At 33.2% G+C, this 15,094-nt stretch overlaps 2 protein-coding genes and 1 long non-coding RNA gene across 4 annotated transcripts in view; 1 reads left to right on the top strand and 2 right to left on the bottom strand.

Moving 5' to 3' along the window:
* Positions 1-12,222, top strand: part of LOC139431557 (uncharacterized) — a 29,980-nt gene extending 17,758 nt beyond the window's left edge. The window contains exons 3-4 of the long non-coding RNA XR_011641639.1: positions 3,337-3,428; positions 10,391-12,222. This is a non-coding gene — a long non-coding RNA (uncharacterized lncRNA). The remainder of the gene's footprint in view (positions 1-3,336; positions 3,429-10,390) is intronic.
* Positions 546-10,725, bottom strand: LOC111428156 (Proteoglycan Cow). Its single transcript, XM_023063568.2, has 6 exons — positions 10,618-10,725; positions 5,829-5,889; positions 4,677-4,779; positions 4,463-4,621; positions 1,794-2,674; positions 546-1,744 (listed from the first exon to the last, which is right to left on the bottom strand). The coding sequence occupies exons 1-6, from the start codon at positions 10,723-10,725 to the stop codon at positions 1,461-1,463; spliced, it is 1,596 nt and encodes a 531-aa protein (XP_022919336.1). The 3' UTR covers positions 546-1,460.
* LOC111428157 (zinc finger protein 260-like) lies at positions 5,829-15,061 on the bottom strand. 2 transcript variants are annotated; one of them, XM_023063569.2, is made up of 7 exons: positions 14,854-15,061; positions 14,518-14,800; positions 14,122-14,465; positions 13,606-14,065; positions 12,412-12,596; positions 12,162-12,359; positions 5,829-5,889 (listed from the first exon to the last, which is right to left on the bottom strand). In XM_023063569.2, exons 1-6 carry the CDS (start codon positions 14,959-14,961, stop codon positions 12,165-12,167), a joined length of 1,575 nt encoding a protein of 524 aa, XP_022919337.1. In that variant the 5' UTR covers positions 14,962-15,061; the 3' UTR covers positions 5,829-5,889; positions 12,162-12,164. The 2 variants fall into 2 exon arrangements, with proteins under 2 accessions (XP_022919337.1, XP_022919338.1); XM_023063570.2 differs by lacking the exon at positions 5,829-5,889 and adding an exon at positions 10,982-11,048.
* Positions 15,062-15,094: the final 33 nt, after the last annotated feature.

Below are 15,094 nucleotides of genomic sequence, written 5' to 3'. Positions count from 1 at the left end.
ATTGGGCTTTTTCGTGCAAATTATTCGAGAGTCGTTGAACTCGCCAAACTTTATTTCGCGCTTTAAATTTATAATTGGAAATGAGAAAAAAATTTTTAGTGTTGTGATTAAAAAAGATATGGAAAAAAGTTTTTCCGGCGCATCCGCCATTATAATTTTTGGCGAATTTAGGAGAATAAATAAAAAGGAGTTTAGACAACCAACATAATTTTATTGTATTTAGGGTTGCTTTATTTTTAGGATTTAAAATAGGTTTCTATCAGCTTTTCGGTTAAAGAAATTTTAAATAAACTCGTTTAACGAAATCTTAGCTATTGAAATGAAGATGTCGCGTAGCCAGAATTGGTTTATAACTTAACTAAATTTTATTTCTTGTATTGAAAAACAGATGCCCACTTTTTTTGAATTTTATGCACTATCATACTAAAATTTAATTAATTGATTTTTCGAATGGAGGGTTAATTAACTTTTGTTGCCAATATTTTTACGTTAATAATCTTCTTTTGTCCGTAAACAGACTGTATAATATGTATAAAAAAAGTTAATTTATTTTTGGGTATATTAAATTCTATTTTATTTATCTTTATTATTTTAAAAACATACAATACAGTTATAATTAGATGTATATAGGTAGGTGTTATACATTAATAAGGGTAATGGTTGTTTTCTTTTTAAATAAGATGGGTTTAAGTTTGTGTTTCCGTTTTCTTTTTATTTTCATTAGAAAGCATACCCAAAAAAAAGTGAAATCAAATTTACAGTCAATAACGTCCACTATATACACATTATCTAATTACGTCATCAGCATTGATTAAAGACTACTGACCCATAAAAATAAACACAAAACGAAAATTTTAACCCAAAATAAATCACATTAAACAATTTTTTCATTTCTTTTTGTTGCTAAATCTATTCAACTTTTAGATTGCACTATTAGATCTTTTAAGTAAAAAAGAAAAAAACTTAAATACTACATTAACAATTAATAATTAGAACAAAATATGTACATGATTTCTTAAAAAAATATTTTTATATTCTTATTAGTAATAGTAATAATAATACAAAAAAGGGATAAAAAAAAACATAAAAAACAAAGATCAACATGATGTTATACAATAAAATAATTATTAACCTCTATTATTACAATAATAATAATAATTCCTTTTTTTAACTTTTTGATCGTTTTCCTTATTATTTTTTTTAATAATAATAGTTATTTAAAAGCCGTTTATTAGAGGAATGTTACACACTCAGTACGACGCTAAAAAGCTTTTTTCGTCGGTTTTAATCTCGCATTCGTACACGCTACTCTTACATTTTCTTTTTTTTTGTAATTTAAATATATCGAGACGATGAGAAATCGACGACAACAAAAAACCAAGCGAGAAAAACCGAGAATCTTTCGAAAAAATGGACAGTTTTTCTTAATCATTTCAATTAGATCTTAAATTTTTAATAATTTAATAATTATCGGGATGATCCGCGCTCCCTTCTATATCTTGATCAACATCATCCCCATCTTCATCATCATTCGTTTCTGAATTTTTATTATTATTTTTCTTACCACTGTTTGGTTGTAAATCATCAGCTTTATTTACCAAATTTTCACAATTTGGTTTTGAATGTGTACGAGTATTTGCGAATTCAACGCCGTGTTTATCAACACACCAACACATTCCTATCGCACCGTGGCATTGTGTTGGTTTATAATAACCTTGTTGGTCACATTCGGGAATGTACGCACCTAAAAAATATAAATAAATCATTTTAATCCAAAAGAAAAAAAATCTTACCTAATAAATCCGGGGTAATTTTGCGTTTAACAGCAGCACACGGTCGTTCAGTTCGTTGAAAACATCGACACCATTCGTTCGGTGTCACGTTAAAATCCCTGTTGACATCACATTGTTGTAAAAACGGTTTCAAACATACCTCGTTCTGATCGTGTTCTAAATCGTATAATTCTTGTAAATTCAACCGGCCGTCACCGTTTAAATCTAAATGTTGAAACATCCACCGCACTTCGCCCTTACAAACCGGGGGGAAATAAATCGCGATTCCCTTTTTCGATTTATTTCTATTTCTCCGTCTTTTCGACGAATCGGCCATTATCACGGAGAACCAATCGAGTAATCGATTCCCCATCGATTGTAAAGCGGAAACGGAACATTCTTTGGCTGGGGGTGTAGCGGGGATCATATTTAAATTGTTATTAAATAATTTATTATCAATTACTTCATTATAAATTTTATCTTTATCATCAGAAGAAGAAGAATATAAATAACCGTTATTATCTTTATTGAATTTCGTGTATTTTATATATTTATAATGTTTATTTTCGTATTTAAAATCTTGTGGAGTAAATGTATAAACCGAATCTGATTTTGATGATGGCGCTGGTTTCCCTACGGTTATCGAACCGGAATTTGTTCCGCTTTTATCTAAAGTCGCTTTGTATTTATTCATAAATGAGTTTAGACGTTCTTGCTGACGTTGTTTTTTGCGTAAATGAACGTCTGTCGTCTCAGTTTTACACGGGCAAAAACCTTTACATCCCACCCGTATATTTGTATGATGAATACAGTTGTGATAATCCAATCGGCATAAAGATGAATATGTTCGATTATCGGAACCGCAAAGAAACGTTGGTTTCACTACTGGACATGGTTTACACCTAAAAAAGAAAAAAAATAACTTAAAAAATGAATTTGAAAGGCTTCATCTTCATAACAATAATTGGATTTACTTAAACGAAACGTTTTGTCCAATTCTCTAACAAAACGAAAAATTTGTACTATAACATATCAGCGTTTTGCTCATCTTAAATTCAGGATGTGTTCCAAAAATTTAAATTTCACGCCAATTTTCCGCAGAAGCCATTCATTCGCACATATATCGAGATATAAAAGATGGAAGAAAGGAGAGATTGTAAAAGGGGGAAAATCGAATTTTATACTATTGTATACGGGCCACGAGCCAATCTGTTTTTCAACCCCATCTTCATCTCTTTCCATTTTTCCCCTTTCATTTTTTTTCTCGTTTTTACACGGAAATTTCTAGCCGCCATCGAATAATTTATCATGGCACGCAAAAAAGAAAAGGGGCGCGATGATATCGGTTCGAGCAAGAAAAATGGCTTATAAAAAAAAAAAACCGTAAAGTGGGATGATTAATTATGTGCTTTTAGGAGAAAGAAAGTAATTTTTTTGTGGGTGATAGAGAAGAAATTGTAATAAATATATATTTTTTTTGGAAAGGAAATAATTTTATTTTACTATCAAAATTATAGTGTTATAAATGTATCGTTTTATTCACTCAAGTTTTCTTATATTTTAGGTTTTGGGATTGAAACGAAATTTTCAATTTTTCCTGCCATCAGTTCGTGGAGAATCTATTTGTGGGATTTGGGTAACTACATACTTTGAAAGGTAAGTTAACAACTTAATTTGGGCTAAACCAAATATCTGGTTTAGAAATCCAAAAGGGAAATAACTTAATGAAAAATAATGATAAGATATTCGACTTCAACGAGAGTGATTAAGCTTTAATACAACATGATCGACTCTCGTACCATCATCTCGCAGAATTCTATACCCTGTCTAAATTAGTGGTTGTAATTATTAAAGCATGTCTATGGTACTAATGATTAGACTTGTATTTGGAATGTTGTGTTCACCCCATTGATGATACGTAATAGTTGTATATGCGTAACACTTTGTTCTTAGAAGGTAAAGAGTGTTTCATCATCATCAAGAAGGCATAGTTATACTTACCAAGGCAATAATCTGTAAATAATGTTTGATAAGAATAAGGACGTTGCGCAATGCAAGGAAGACTGAGAAAGGTCTGCTTTGTTTACTGCGGTTAATGACCACCATGCAAAAATATTGGGTAAGGTCATAAACACTGTGCAATGCCAGGTTGGTTAGGAAAAATCAGTTCTGTTCACTGAGATTAATGACCTCCATGCAAAAAATGTTGGAAAATGTAAAAATTACAGGTGACAATTAATTGTATAAAAATACTTTTAAACACTTTTAATTAAATTTTTTGAAGAAGATTTTTGAAAACGAAAAGTTTCCTTTAATTAGATGTTGACGAGTTTTTCGGGAGAACGGAGTAAAAAAGAAAGAAGCGAAAGATTTAATTCGTTCCCCAACTTCTAGTGGCTCTTACGGTCGCTAATTCGCCCCTTTTCCTCTCCTCGATCCTGTCTTTTCCTTTTCCTAAAAGTTAGTAAAACGAAAAAAAGGTAATAAGAAGAAACCCGTCTTTTTTACTTCTCAAGAATTCCGTCAGAAATAAAATCATTTGCATTTTGATGGGGGGTAGGTAGAAAAGTAGTCCCCTCGACGGTAGCAAATTTTACCCAGATTGCCTCGTATTTTATTATTAGGTCAGAAGAGTAGAAATATAGGTGGAAATTTTTAAAAACAAATACTTCATTATTATTATTACTCACGTTATTGAATCGCTTAGATCCTCTTCGGTTTCATCATCGTCTGAATCATCTTCAGTATCGTAAAAGACATCGTCATCCGTTTCTTCACCACCTCCATTTCGGGTTTCTAATCGTTTTCTATCTTCAATTTGAGCCATTGATTTCGGTATTACAACGTCACTAATAATAATTTTATTAAAAACAATGAGAAATTGTTGAAATTAAGAATAAGTACCCGTTTTTTTGTAATTCCTTCTTGGAAACGCAAACCGCCGTAAAAGCATCTTCAAGTAAACACATTTCTTTTTTCTTGCAATTTAACGGTCTACAAAGATCGCCTGGAAAAGAAAAAATAATCGATCGGTATTTATAATAAATATATAAATCTAAAACTTCCGGTTTATACCGACATAAGAAAATGCTTAAAAGAAGAGATCAAAATGGATGAAAATAAGGATGTCTTGTTTTTATTTTTTGGCATGCGGATAAGATTTACGATCCAAATGGGATAATAAATCTCCTTCCCACCTAATTTATACAGAGACGTATTTATAGCTTTTTCAACGATTCACTCGAAGACAATTGTATCCGTTTCCCGTTTCGTTCCTTTTCCCCTTTTTTTAGTTATTTTATTCGTTAACAACTCCATTTTCGTGCCGGATTTGACCGTAGAAGCAATTTCGATTTCAAACTTATCCGATTTTGGGATTTAAATGGTTTCGAAATCGGATTCTAGCGAGCTTCATTAGTTATCCTGAGTTTGACAGGTCAGGATTGACAATGAAGCTATTTGCAAACCCATTGATTGCGCGCCTCCTGCAAACTTCATAATGAATCGTCGTCGATTTGCGACAAGGGGGGAAAGGGGAAGTGGGAGTGAAACCGGAAGTGACCTCTTTAACTATTAATTGAATTTCTTAAGAGGGCGGGTTCTCTCAACTCTCCGTTTCTTAAAGCATAAATCTTTTTTGGTATTAAATTTAACTCTAAAATTGCGATGTTTCAATTAAAAGATAATTTTAATCCATTTTTTATTTTGTTTAAGCTAGAGAAAAAGATTTGTTTGTTTTCAATTTATAGATAACCCCCTTTTCTTTTTCTTGTATTCTCTTTGTTTTGCTTCTGTTTGGTTTTAAACCACTCTTTTGTCCGCGCTATTTATCTTGTGCTCTTCTCCTCAAAAACATTTTCAATTTCTACCACATTTAAACAACACAAAGAGATGAAGGGAAGCGGATTATTCCATTTTCTCTTGCCCACAGTTAACAATCAACCCCATTGTTACAACAACGTTTTATTGTTTCTTTTTGAACATCTAAACGAAGGAGTTTTATGTTTTCTTTTACTTAAACTAATAATAATTGCAAATTAATGATTTTGTACTTACTTGTTGGATCATGAATCCATCGTTTCTTTTCTCCCGATGATTTTGTTGATTTAACATCATCCTGCAATAACAAAAAAAAAGTCAAAAACGTGATTTCTTTAAAAAACTTTTTTAAACCACATTAAAACAAAAAAAAACGGAAAACTTCAAGAAGAATCCGTCTCATTCTATGAACTACGGGAGTAAACGAAGCGAGAAGAAGTCTTCTACAAAGACCACCATCAACTGTAGAGGGTCAGTTAATTAAAGTAAACTATTTGAAGTGGTGCTGTTGAAACTTGTTCTTTTTCCTCTTCGTTTCTCTTGCTCGGCGAAAAGCAAAGTTCCTTTTCTACGGTAAAAAGGGCTCAAGAAACGAGTTTGAAAGAAACGAATGAAAACAATTTTATTATTTCTTTTTTTCAAAAACCGCAAAGAACAAAAGTTTTACGAAACAGAAAGAAAAACTTTGTTAATCCATAAAATCAAAAAGTCGGATACGAAAAGTCCTATTTTTCTTTCCGCATTTCCAATGATTATTGTTGGAATAAAATCTTGACTTGGATCCAAATGGAGCCCCATCGAAATGAATGTATAGGGGGGGTTAAAAGGAGCGATAGTTGGGGGGATGTAGACGCATCTATCCTCGAGGACATTAAATGGAGACGTTTTCCCGGAAAATTCCTGCCAACAAATCCAAATATCGCATCGATTCGCGGAAAATTTTCAATTTAATACTACAACAAAACGTATTGTTGTTACGCTTGGATTGGCAAAAGACTGAAACTACAACATCCTATCTCGCGGATTACGTTGGTATTAGAACTTTTCTAGGCTTCACGTTGTGCAATCTACAAAGACTCCCTTCTACTCTCTGCTCTAGAGACTTCATCTTCCGTCTCTCTTCGTTCTCCTCAACTAAAATCGATAATTCAACGACTTATGTATATACACTACTGCAGTGGATTTACTACATTTGGTAAGGTCTAAATTTATTTCATTTAAATAACTATTGTAAATAGAACAATTATCACTTTTTTTTACATCAATTTTTATTATTATCAATAATTTCAAGAAAATTTATGATTTCTGTAATTGATGGAGATAATGGTTAGGTTTGAACAGAAGAAAAGCAGTAGAAGAGAAAAACTGATAAGTGCAGGATGTAAATATTTATATATATAGGCGTTATAGAAGAATGATCAAGGAAAAAAAGTGAAGGAAATAAATGTTTTTCCGCATGTAAAATTAGGTCTTAGAAGAGGAACAAGGGGGACAATAGATAATATATTTGTATTGAAACTAGTAATGTATGTAGATATTCTACTTGTAGATTTGACACCTTCATTTGGTGCAGTAACTAGCAAGAGCTAAGGAGAAGGAGTAAAGCTGGAAAAATGCGCAAGATGAGGGACGCCCATTGGCGTATTGAAATCATCTGGTGATGTTGTTAAGAGTGGTTACAAAGTTTGAGATGGATGATGAGATTTATGGAAAGAAATAATGTGTGAAATAATAGTCATAGTGAGTCTTTGAGTCATTTCATTAACGACATACGCGTATACGTGTCGTTATTATCATAGTTCCACAATTATACCATTTAATTGGCCCAACACTTAACCCAACTGCAACAAAATAGAAGCAGTTGTATCTCAAGGCAACTTAGTATCAACCCATATCATACACTAATAGTAATTTTAAATAGTGAGTATACTCAGCAATACTTTCACTGGCAACAATCAATACATCATCGAGGCAAAGGATAATATTCTAATAAGGAATAGCATCGAAATCCGAACAGCCGCTACATCCTACATAATCCACAAAATTAATAACTAGGATGCAGGTAATTGCAAAATCGTATTTACCGTCGTACTACAACTAAGAGATGAGCTAACAACTAATAATATCGATAAGTACTAGATTTGGTATCAGATACCTGATTTAACCAAATTTACACAAAGATGATTGAAAGTTTTCATTTATTTTTCATATAAACGGGATTATAGTGCAAAAAAGTATGAGTTAATAAAGGGAAATGAGATAATACCCGTGTTTATCCCATCCCGTGTGAGATAACACCATAATAGAAACGCAATTAGCGTTAATTTAAACGATGTCAGTGTTACGCCGGTTAATGTTATAACGTTGAAAACTTTTCCGGAATTCTTTTATAAAAGAGAGAAACTGGGAGAATAAAACAGGCGGTGGTTTAGCATGAAAAGCTGATAAAAATCCGTACCAAAAAAAAATAATATCGAAAAGAGGCGAGAGATACTTTATATCCAAACCCGTGGAAAACTTTTCGACGCGGTATCGTAAAAGTTAGACGAGCAAAAAGGAAGTAAGTCGGTAATCCGAAGAAAGTTGCCAAAACTTTTCAAGGAATAAATAATGATTGAAAAGAATACATATTTAATATCACAAAAATAACAGTATAATACCATAATTTCATTTGGATTAATAAAGTTAATACCCCCGAAAAAGTGATATCCGGTGGTGGATAAAATCAATATTAAAATGAACCGAAAAGCTCTCGCACGTAAATCAACCGTTTAATTCGGGAATTATGCGCCATCCGGTGAAAGAAAAAAGTGGATTTTAATTCCGGGGTAATGAATCGACAAATTGCGGCGCGAAATCGTACCGGAATTCCATCGGAAACTACTCACACCCGATTTTCCCCCAGCTGCTATTGTAGTATACACAACTTTTTTTAATTATTTACCGAGTGAACTAACATAATTACGACCGAAGCAGAACTTTATCATCTCGAATCGATGCATATTTTAGAACTAAATAGATTTTAGGGAAAAAGTTTCGCCGCGAAATTCTCTGAGGAAAAAGATTTAAATATAAAAGGTCACAAGAGAGATAAAAACGTAAAGTCAGGTGCGAATACAGTGAAGTAACTGCAATTGTATAAGCCCCCGAATCCCAAGAAGCGAGTGAGCCTGCAGTAGTTGCGGTGGGGCCGTAACGGCAACGAAGGTGCATTCCAACAACACTTTCGATTGTTTAAAAATAACTCGCTCTCGCTCGTCCAAACAAAACCTACGGCACGAATCATTTTTCATTTTGAAAGAAACCCCTATTTAAATTTTTTTAAATGGTTCTTTTGATTTTACGACGGAAATTTCCTCGGTCGATGCGTCGACCTGATTTTCAACACAATAAGAACTATATAAAGTGATACAAAGTAATACAAAGCGAAGTAGAGGGAGTGATCAAATTGGACAACCTTAACCTAATATTGCAACGGAATTCCGGTCGCTGGTTATTTACCACAATTGCACCCAGGGGATATTTCCTCGTTTAATGCGTTTAACTTACATAATAAATATAAAAGATAATATTAATCTTAACGGGGATTGAACTGAAATTATTGTTTCTTTGCGATTATTAAAACAATTTTGAATCCGGTTCGTACAAGTTGAAACCTAAACTGCCTTCCCCGCAGTTCCACTTCGATCGATACTATATGTGGAAAGTAGTTTTGGTGGGGCCTTTTTTATTATTCTTCGCCAATTTCACTTTTAACAATTAATAAAAATTACTAAATGATTAACTGTTATAATTAAGTTATTAACATTATTTCAAATTGTATCAGAAGAGCTTTTGAGATATTAAATTTAAAAGATGCCAGGTAAAAATGCCTTAAAAATCTACCTGGTTCGAATACAAATAAAAATATGGGTCAAACTCTTTTTTTCAAGGTGTGCCATCTATCCTTAATAGATGGTTAAAACAGAAAAATGATTTGACGGCATGCAATTACAATTCCATTATTATCATTACATGCACTACACATGTATTATAATTATCGATGATTCCGCACCTTTTTTGCACCGTCCAACCCAAGAATTGAAAAATAATAATGACTCATGAGGCCTTAATAGGAGATTTTATAGATTTGCTCTTTCTATGTGACCTAAACCGCGACGTTTTATGACGGTCTTATTTACTGTAAGTTAATTCAAAAGAAAGCATTATCATTATCGGCTCGGGTTGTCCGAGAAGAGCTAAATACTAAGTGATCCGTATTAAATTACACTTCATCAGTATTTTCTAAATAACAGATTTCGTGGTTACAAGAGGATGTGCGATAATTTTTTATCAACACCGCAAGTTTCCTCTTAATTTTTTTTTTTAATTTTTGACCTCAATTGCAAATTTAATAAAAACCTTTTAAGTTGACATTTTGAAATTTGACAGATAGATATACTAAGTTATGTTTGAACTGTCATTTCGCATTTTAGGTTAGAGTTAATAGATTTATGTAATGTAATGTCATATTCTTCAACGAAATCTTCTTTTGTGTTAAACTATTTCCAGATTATATCCGTTGTTAGGTCAGGCGATAACATTGTTAGAAACGTCAATGTTTATAAATAATAGGTAGAATATAGACCATATTTAATATACAGGGTGATTAACAATGCTTGAAAAAAATCCTGCAAAATACAACATCAATTATATTAATTCTTTTCTGCTTCAAAATTTTACCAATTTAAAGAGGTATTAAATAAACATAAAATCAAAAAAGGAAAAAACATTTTTATTTCTTTTTTGAAATTCTTCAGGTAAAGTATCGAAAAGATGTCAAAGATACCGAAGAAGAAAAGAATCTGTAGCGACCGCGTCCTCCAAACGAAGAAAACCTGCTCGACAGGTACACGGGTTGGTTTGGTTCTACAGTTCTAAAAGAGGAGTCGCCGCCGCCGCCGCCGCTGCTGCCACCGTAACCACAGAGTGGTACATAGAACTGATCGAAAACGAAAAGAAGAAAGAACTAAAAGGCAACACGCACCTCTTCGGCGAACTCGAAGTCTCCGTCAAACTTCCTCTTGCGTTTGCCCTCGGCGCTTCCGACCGCCAAGACGACGGACGCGACCAACACCACCGCGGCGAACCGCATCTCTTCAACTGAGTTTTTCCTTTGAATCGACTTAATCGACGTCGATAAAAGACGTTTTATTCACACGGGTTCGTTTAATACGTTCTTCGAGAAGTGTATTTTTTTTAATAAAAAAAAAAGAAACCCCGGGTCGTTCTGTGCACACTACGCGAGGCGCGACTCCGCTCTGCCAGTTTTGCGCCGAAGTAGTCGATTCGGGCAGGGACGGCGACCGCGCGGGCCCCCTCCTAACGGGTCGCGGCGACGATACCCGTTGGATGACAAAGAGCGCGCGCGCGTTTGCCGCGCCGCTCTAAAACATTTTCGATCCGAGGAGGACGCCCCTGGAAAAAAGAATCGATAACTCTGTATACATAGAAACTACCGAAAGGGGGTTGTTCGTTACGTAAGAAACGGAATGGATGGCTTTTGGGTATTGATGTAGACGAGAAGACGTCTCTTGATTACATTATTTATTTATTCTCATCTCTTTACTTAATCTTATTTTCTCTAGGTCTTGTGTTAGTTCTAGTGACAGTGCTAGTGTAAAACTAGAACTAATACTAGACCAAGAACTAGAAACATTCGGGTTTAGCCGCACTTCTCTCAAGACGGCTAAACCCGAATGATCCTAGTTCTAGGTCTAGTGTTAGTTAAGTTTTATTTGTTGTTCAGCGATAGATTGTTGTATATTTTTATTGAGCTATAACAATCCCCGTATTGATCCGTTATGTCGAGGTTTTACTGTAATGTCAAAATATATTGACATGTTGCATATATTGCGCAGTTACTTTATGCGCGTGAAAGTTCCTCAGTAATTGCCCAAGCGAATTGACATTAATGCCTATACCAAAGAACTAATATACTGGAACTCTTCTACTTCACCTATTACTTCAGTCGTCATTCCGTTCTAACTCTAAAGCTTGGGAACTTGATTCTGCCATTTCTGACGGAGCTTCAGTGTTGCGTTATTCAACTCATTTATTAAAGGAGTTGTTTCGGACTTTGCAGATGTTTATCAGATTTCAGAAGTTGTAGGAACCTCGCAGGTTTCTGCTTTATTTAATGATTGAGGATACTTCTGAATTTTAAGGGTTTTCGGGGTTTTGAACTTAAAGGATTTTGTTCTACTCCAATCATTTGAGGATGAATCCAATCGAACGTTGGATTTGTTCATAGGAAACATGATTTAGAGGAAGAACAACTATCCAGATAAATTATACCCAAACTTAGCATCTTGGCCAAGTTAATTAAACACATTTAGATGTATATCCTTAAACATTAAGAATCTGTGAAATGGGTAAATGGAAATAATTGAGAGAAAGGAAAATATAAAATCTTAGAGAACGCTAAGAATTTACTTGCACAAAAATGTTCATATAAAACTTTGAAGTTCATGGAATGTAATTAATAATTATACCAACCCACCTTTACGACACAGTTGTAATAAAACTTACTTATTAAATATGACAGTTTCTAATGTGTACATTAAAAGCTCCTTGTTGAATAAAACCTTTTCCGCAAACATTGCAATGAAATCTCTTCTGCCCAGTGTGAGTCATAATGTGGGTTTTTAACGTTTTCGATTCTGTAAACGATTTACAACAAATATTGCATTGAAATTTTCGCAAACCTGTATGAGTTTTCATATGAACCTAAAATTTATGAAATTTAAAAAAAAAATAAAAAACATTATTATTCATTTACCCGTAAATGACTTGCTGCGATATACTTTTTCGGACAAAAAGAGCAGGCATACGGTCTATCCCCAGTGTGATATCTCACGTGGGTATCTCGGGTATCTTTTTGTCGAAAAGCTTTCCCACAATGCCAACATTTATAAGGAAGTTCACCCGTGTGTCTTAAATTGTGCTTTTTTAATTGACCTTGAGCTAAAAATGAAAAATATTGTAATTTAATTATATAATACTCTATTTTTTAATTCGGAGGAGTGTTTTCAAATTGGAGCGGCAAAAAGAAGGGTAGCTATTGGCAAGCTAGATAAGCTAGATAACTGTCCTAGTTTGCTGCCCTCTCTTGGAAGATGCTAGAGCTGTTTACATGATATCAGTAATTTTAAGTCAGCCAAGCCAGTACGATTGCAGACGGTTGACGGTACAACACGTCCGTGATACTAGCTTGGATACCAGCTTCCTCGGCCACACGAAGCTAAACCCAAGCCAGGACAGCAAAATTAGCGGTGGCGGAAGCTTACTAGCTTTAAAAATAGAACAGCAAGCTATTAAACTAGCCTGGAATAAGGCTAGTTTTGTATACACGAAGATAGATGCACTAGCTTGCTATCCTAGCTTACAAAACTAGGCTCGTGTATGCCAGGCATTATATCGAGGTTTTACTGTAATGTCAAATTATATTGACATGTTGCATTTTATGTGGGTCAAAGTAAAGTCCCTAGATTATCAAAGTACGCCGGTTCATGAAGCCCGTGTAACTTTGTCAGTGCACGTCACCACTTATTTCCAAAAAGTACATGTGTAATAATGCCGTCTTGTTGCTTTTGGAGTTGCAAAAATTGCAGTAAGAAGGGCTTTAGACTCTTTAGAGTACCACGAGAAAAAAAAAAGAAAGGAAATTTGGTGTAATTTTATCAACAGAACGACAGTTTTAAATTTCCCGCTTAATTTTCGAGCCAAAATGGTGACAAACCGCAGTACTTTGATAATCTAGGGACTTTAGGACAAAGTAAGTAGGTACGCCCTGGCTTTTATTATGTTTAAACAAATAAGTAATTAAATTCGTAACTACAGTTTACTTAAAATATTCTCTGGTTTTAAAACTACCGCCAAAAAATAGCTTTGAAAAATTACATTGTGTAAACGTGACTTTTTATTTTAGTCCTTCGAATTAAAAAATAGAGTATAGAAAAGTTAAAAAACTTACTGGTAAAAGCACAATCACATTTTAAACATTGATAAGGTTTTAATCCAGTATGAGAGCGCAAATGAATCTCTAAATGAACATTTGTAGAACATCTTTTATCACATATATTACAAACGAAGGGTTTCTCTCCTGTATGAGTACGAATATGTGCGTTTAAGTTAGAATTTTGATGAAAAGATTTTCCACATAAATTACATTTGTGCTTTTTAATTTCGTTATGGATTAATTTGTGCTTGTGTAATGAACTGGGCAATGAAAAGCTTTTACCGCAAATGTCACAGTTAAGTGGTCGTTCACCAGTGTGTGATCTCATATGGATAATTAGCAGTTTATTTTGTTTATAACGTTTTCCACAAATACTGCAAACGTATTTTCGTTCTAATAAATTATTTTCTTCAGTGTGCTCATCTCTATAATGTCTCTTTAATGTTTTAACATCAGGAAATTCTTTACCACATAACTAAAATTATTTCAGGCAAATAAATATGATTTATGTTTTAATTTAAATTTTCTTACATTACATGTATAACTTATTTTCTTTTTTTCAACAACCCGATCAATACTTCTATCTAATGTATGAACATGTAAATGATTTTCTAATGCTGAAGGGGTGTTACATTCTTTACCACACATTTCACAATAATATTTAGCTTGACCTGTATGAACTTTTATGTGTTCACCTAAACTCCATTCATCTTTAAATATTTCCTCACAAAATTGGCACTTATATAATTGTTCTAAATTAAAACCATCGCATGTCGTGGTTACATTTTCTGTTGATAAATTTTGTTCATTTTCCCAAGTTGCCGGTAAACATTGTTCAGCAATTGTACGTAAACTTTGCATTGTTTCCGCAAGATCTATCATTAAAAATAATTTATTTGAAATAAATTAATTTAAATTTCTATTTACCTGAATTTTGCGAAGTGAAGTTATCGACTAAAGAATGCGTTTCGGCATCATCAAAAATATCGTTAAAAATCGAACTTTGTTGTAAAACTTCAGTGGAACTAAATATGTGGTCGTTTTTATCGTCGGATATAATACTTTGAGTGGTTTCCAAAGGGATAATATTGATGTATTGTCGTAGAATACCATCGGATTTTTCGCATTGAGTTTTAAATGTGTAGGAACGATTTACAGTTTGTAAGCATTGAGTGCATATTTGATGGGGTAAACCATCTCCTTCGATAACCTAGATTTTTATTAAAATTTAATTAATTTGATTTGAACATTAAAAATTAATACCTGAATAGCAGCACAACTCATTAACATGTTTGGAATACATGCATTAAAAATCGGTTTTAGAGCAGTTTTTTCTATTAAACACACCCTACAGATTTTATCGAATTTCATTTTAACAAAATTAATTTTAATTTAAGTTATAGTTAAAGTTTTATTTAAATTTATTTTTATTTTAAGGTTATGTTAACTCTTATAACCTCAAAAAAATGACATAAATCAAATTTTACAGATTCCTTTAAAATGT

Source organism: Onthophagus taurus, chromosome 10, assembly GCF_036711975.1.
Source record: "Onthophagus taurus isolate NC chromosome 10, IU_Otau_3.0, whole genome shotgun sequence".
Lineage (NCBI taxonomy): Eukaryota > Metazoa > Arthropoda > Insecta > Coleoptera > Scarabaeidae > Onthophagus > Onthophagus taurus.
This window is presented reverse-complemented; position numbering and strand designations above follow the sequence as displayed.

Excerpts from the sequence above, each read along its gene's own strand:
- LOC111428156 (XM_023063568.2), bottom strand. The coding sequence starts at position 10,725 with ATGCGGTTCGCCGCGGTGGTGTTGGTCGCGTCCGTCGTCTTGGCGGTC. Across the intron at positions 4,622-4,676 it reads AAGGAATTACAAAAAAACGG|TGACGTTGTAATACCGAAAT; the intron begins GTACTTATTCTT and ends AATTATTATTAG. Across the intron at positions 1,745-1,793 it reads AATTACCCCGGATTTATTAG|GTGCGTACATTCCCGAATGT; the intron begins GTAAGATTTTTT and ends TATATTTTTTAG.
- LOC111428157 (XM_023063569.2), bottom strand. The coding sequence starts at position 14,961 with ATGAAATTCGATAAAATCTGTAGGGTGTGTTTAATAGAAAAAACTGCT. Across the intron at positions 12,597-13,605 it reads ATGTGATTGTGCTTTTACCA|CTCAAGGTCAATTAAAAAAG; the intron begins GTAAGTTTTTTA and ends TTTCATTTTTAG. Across the intron at positions 12,360-12,411 it reads TCGCAGCAAGTCATTTACGG|GTTCATATGAAAACTCATAC; the intron begins GTAAATGAATAA and ends CATAAATTTTAG.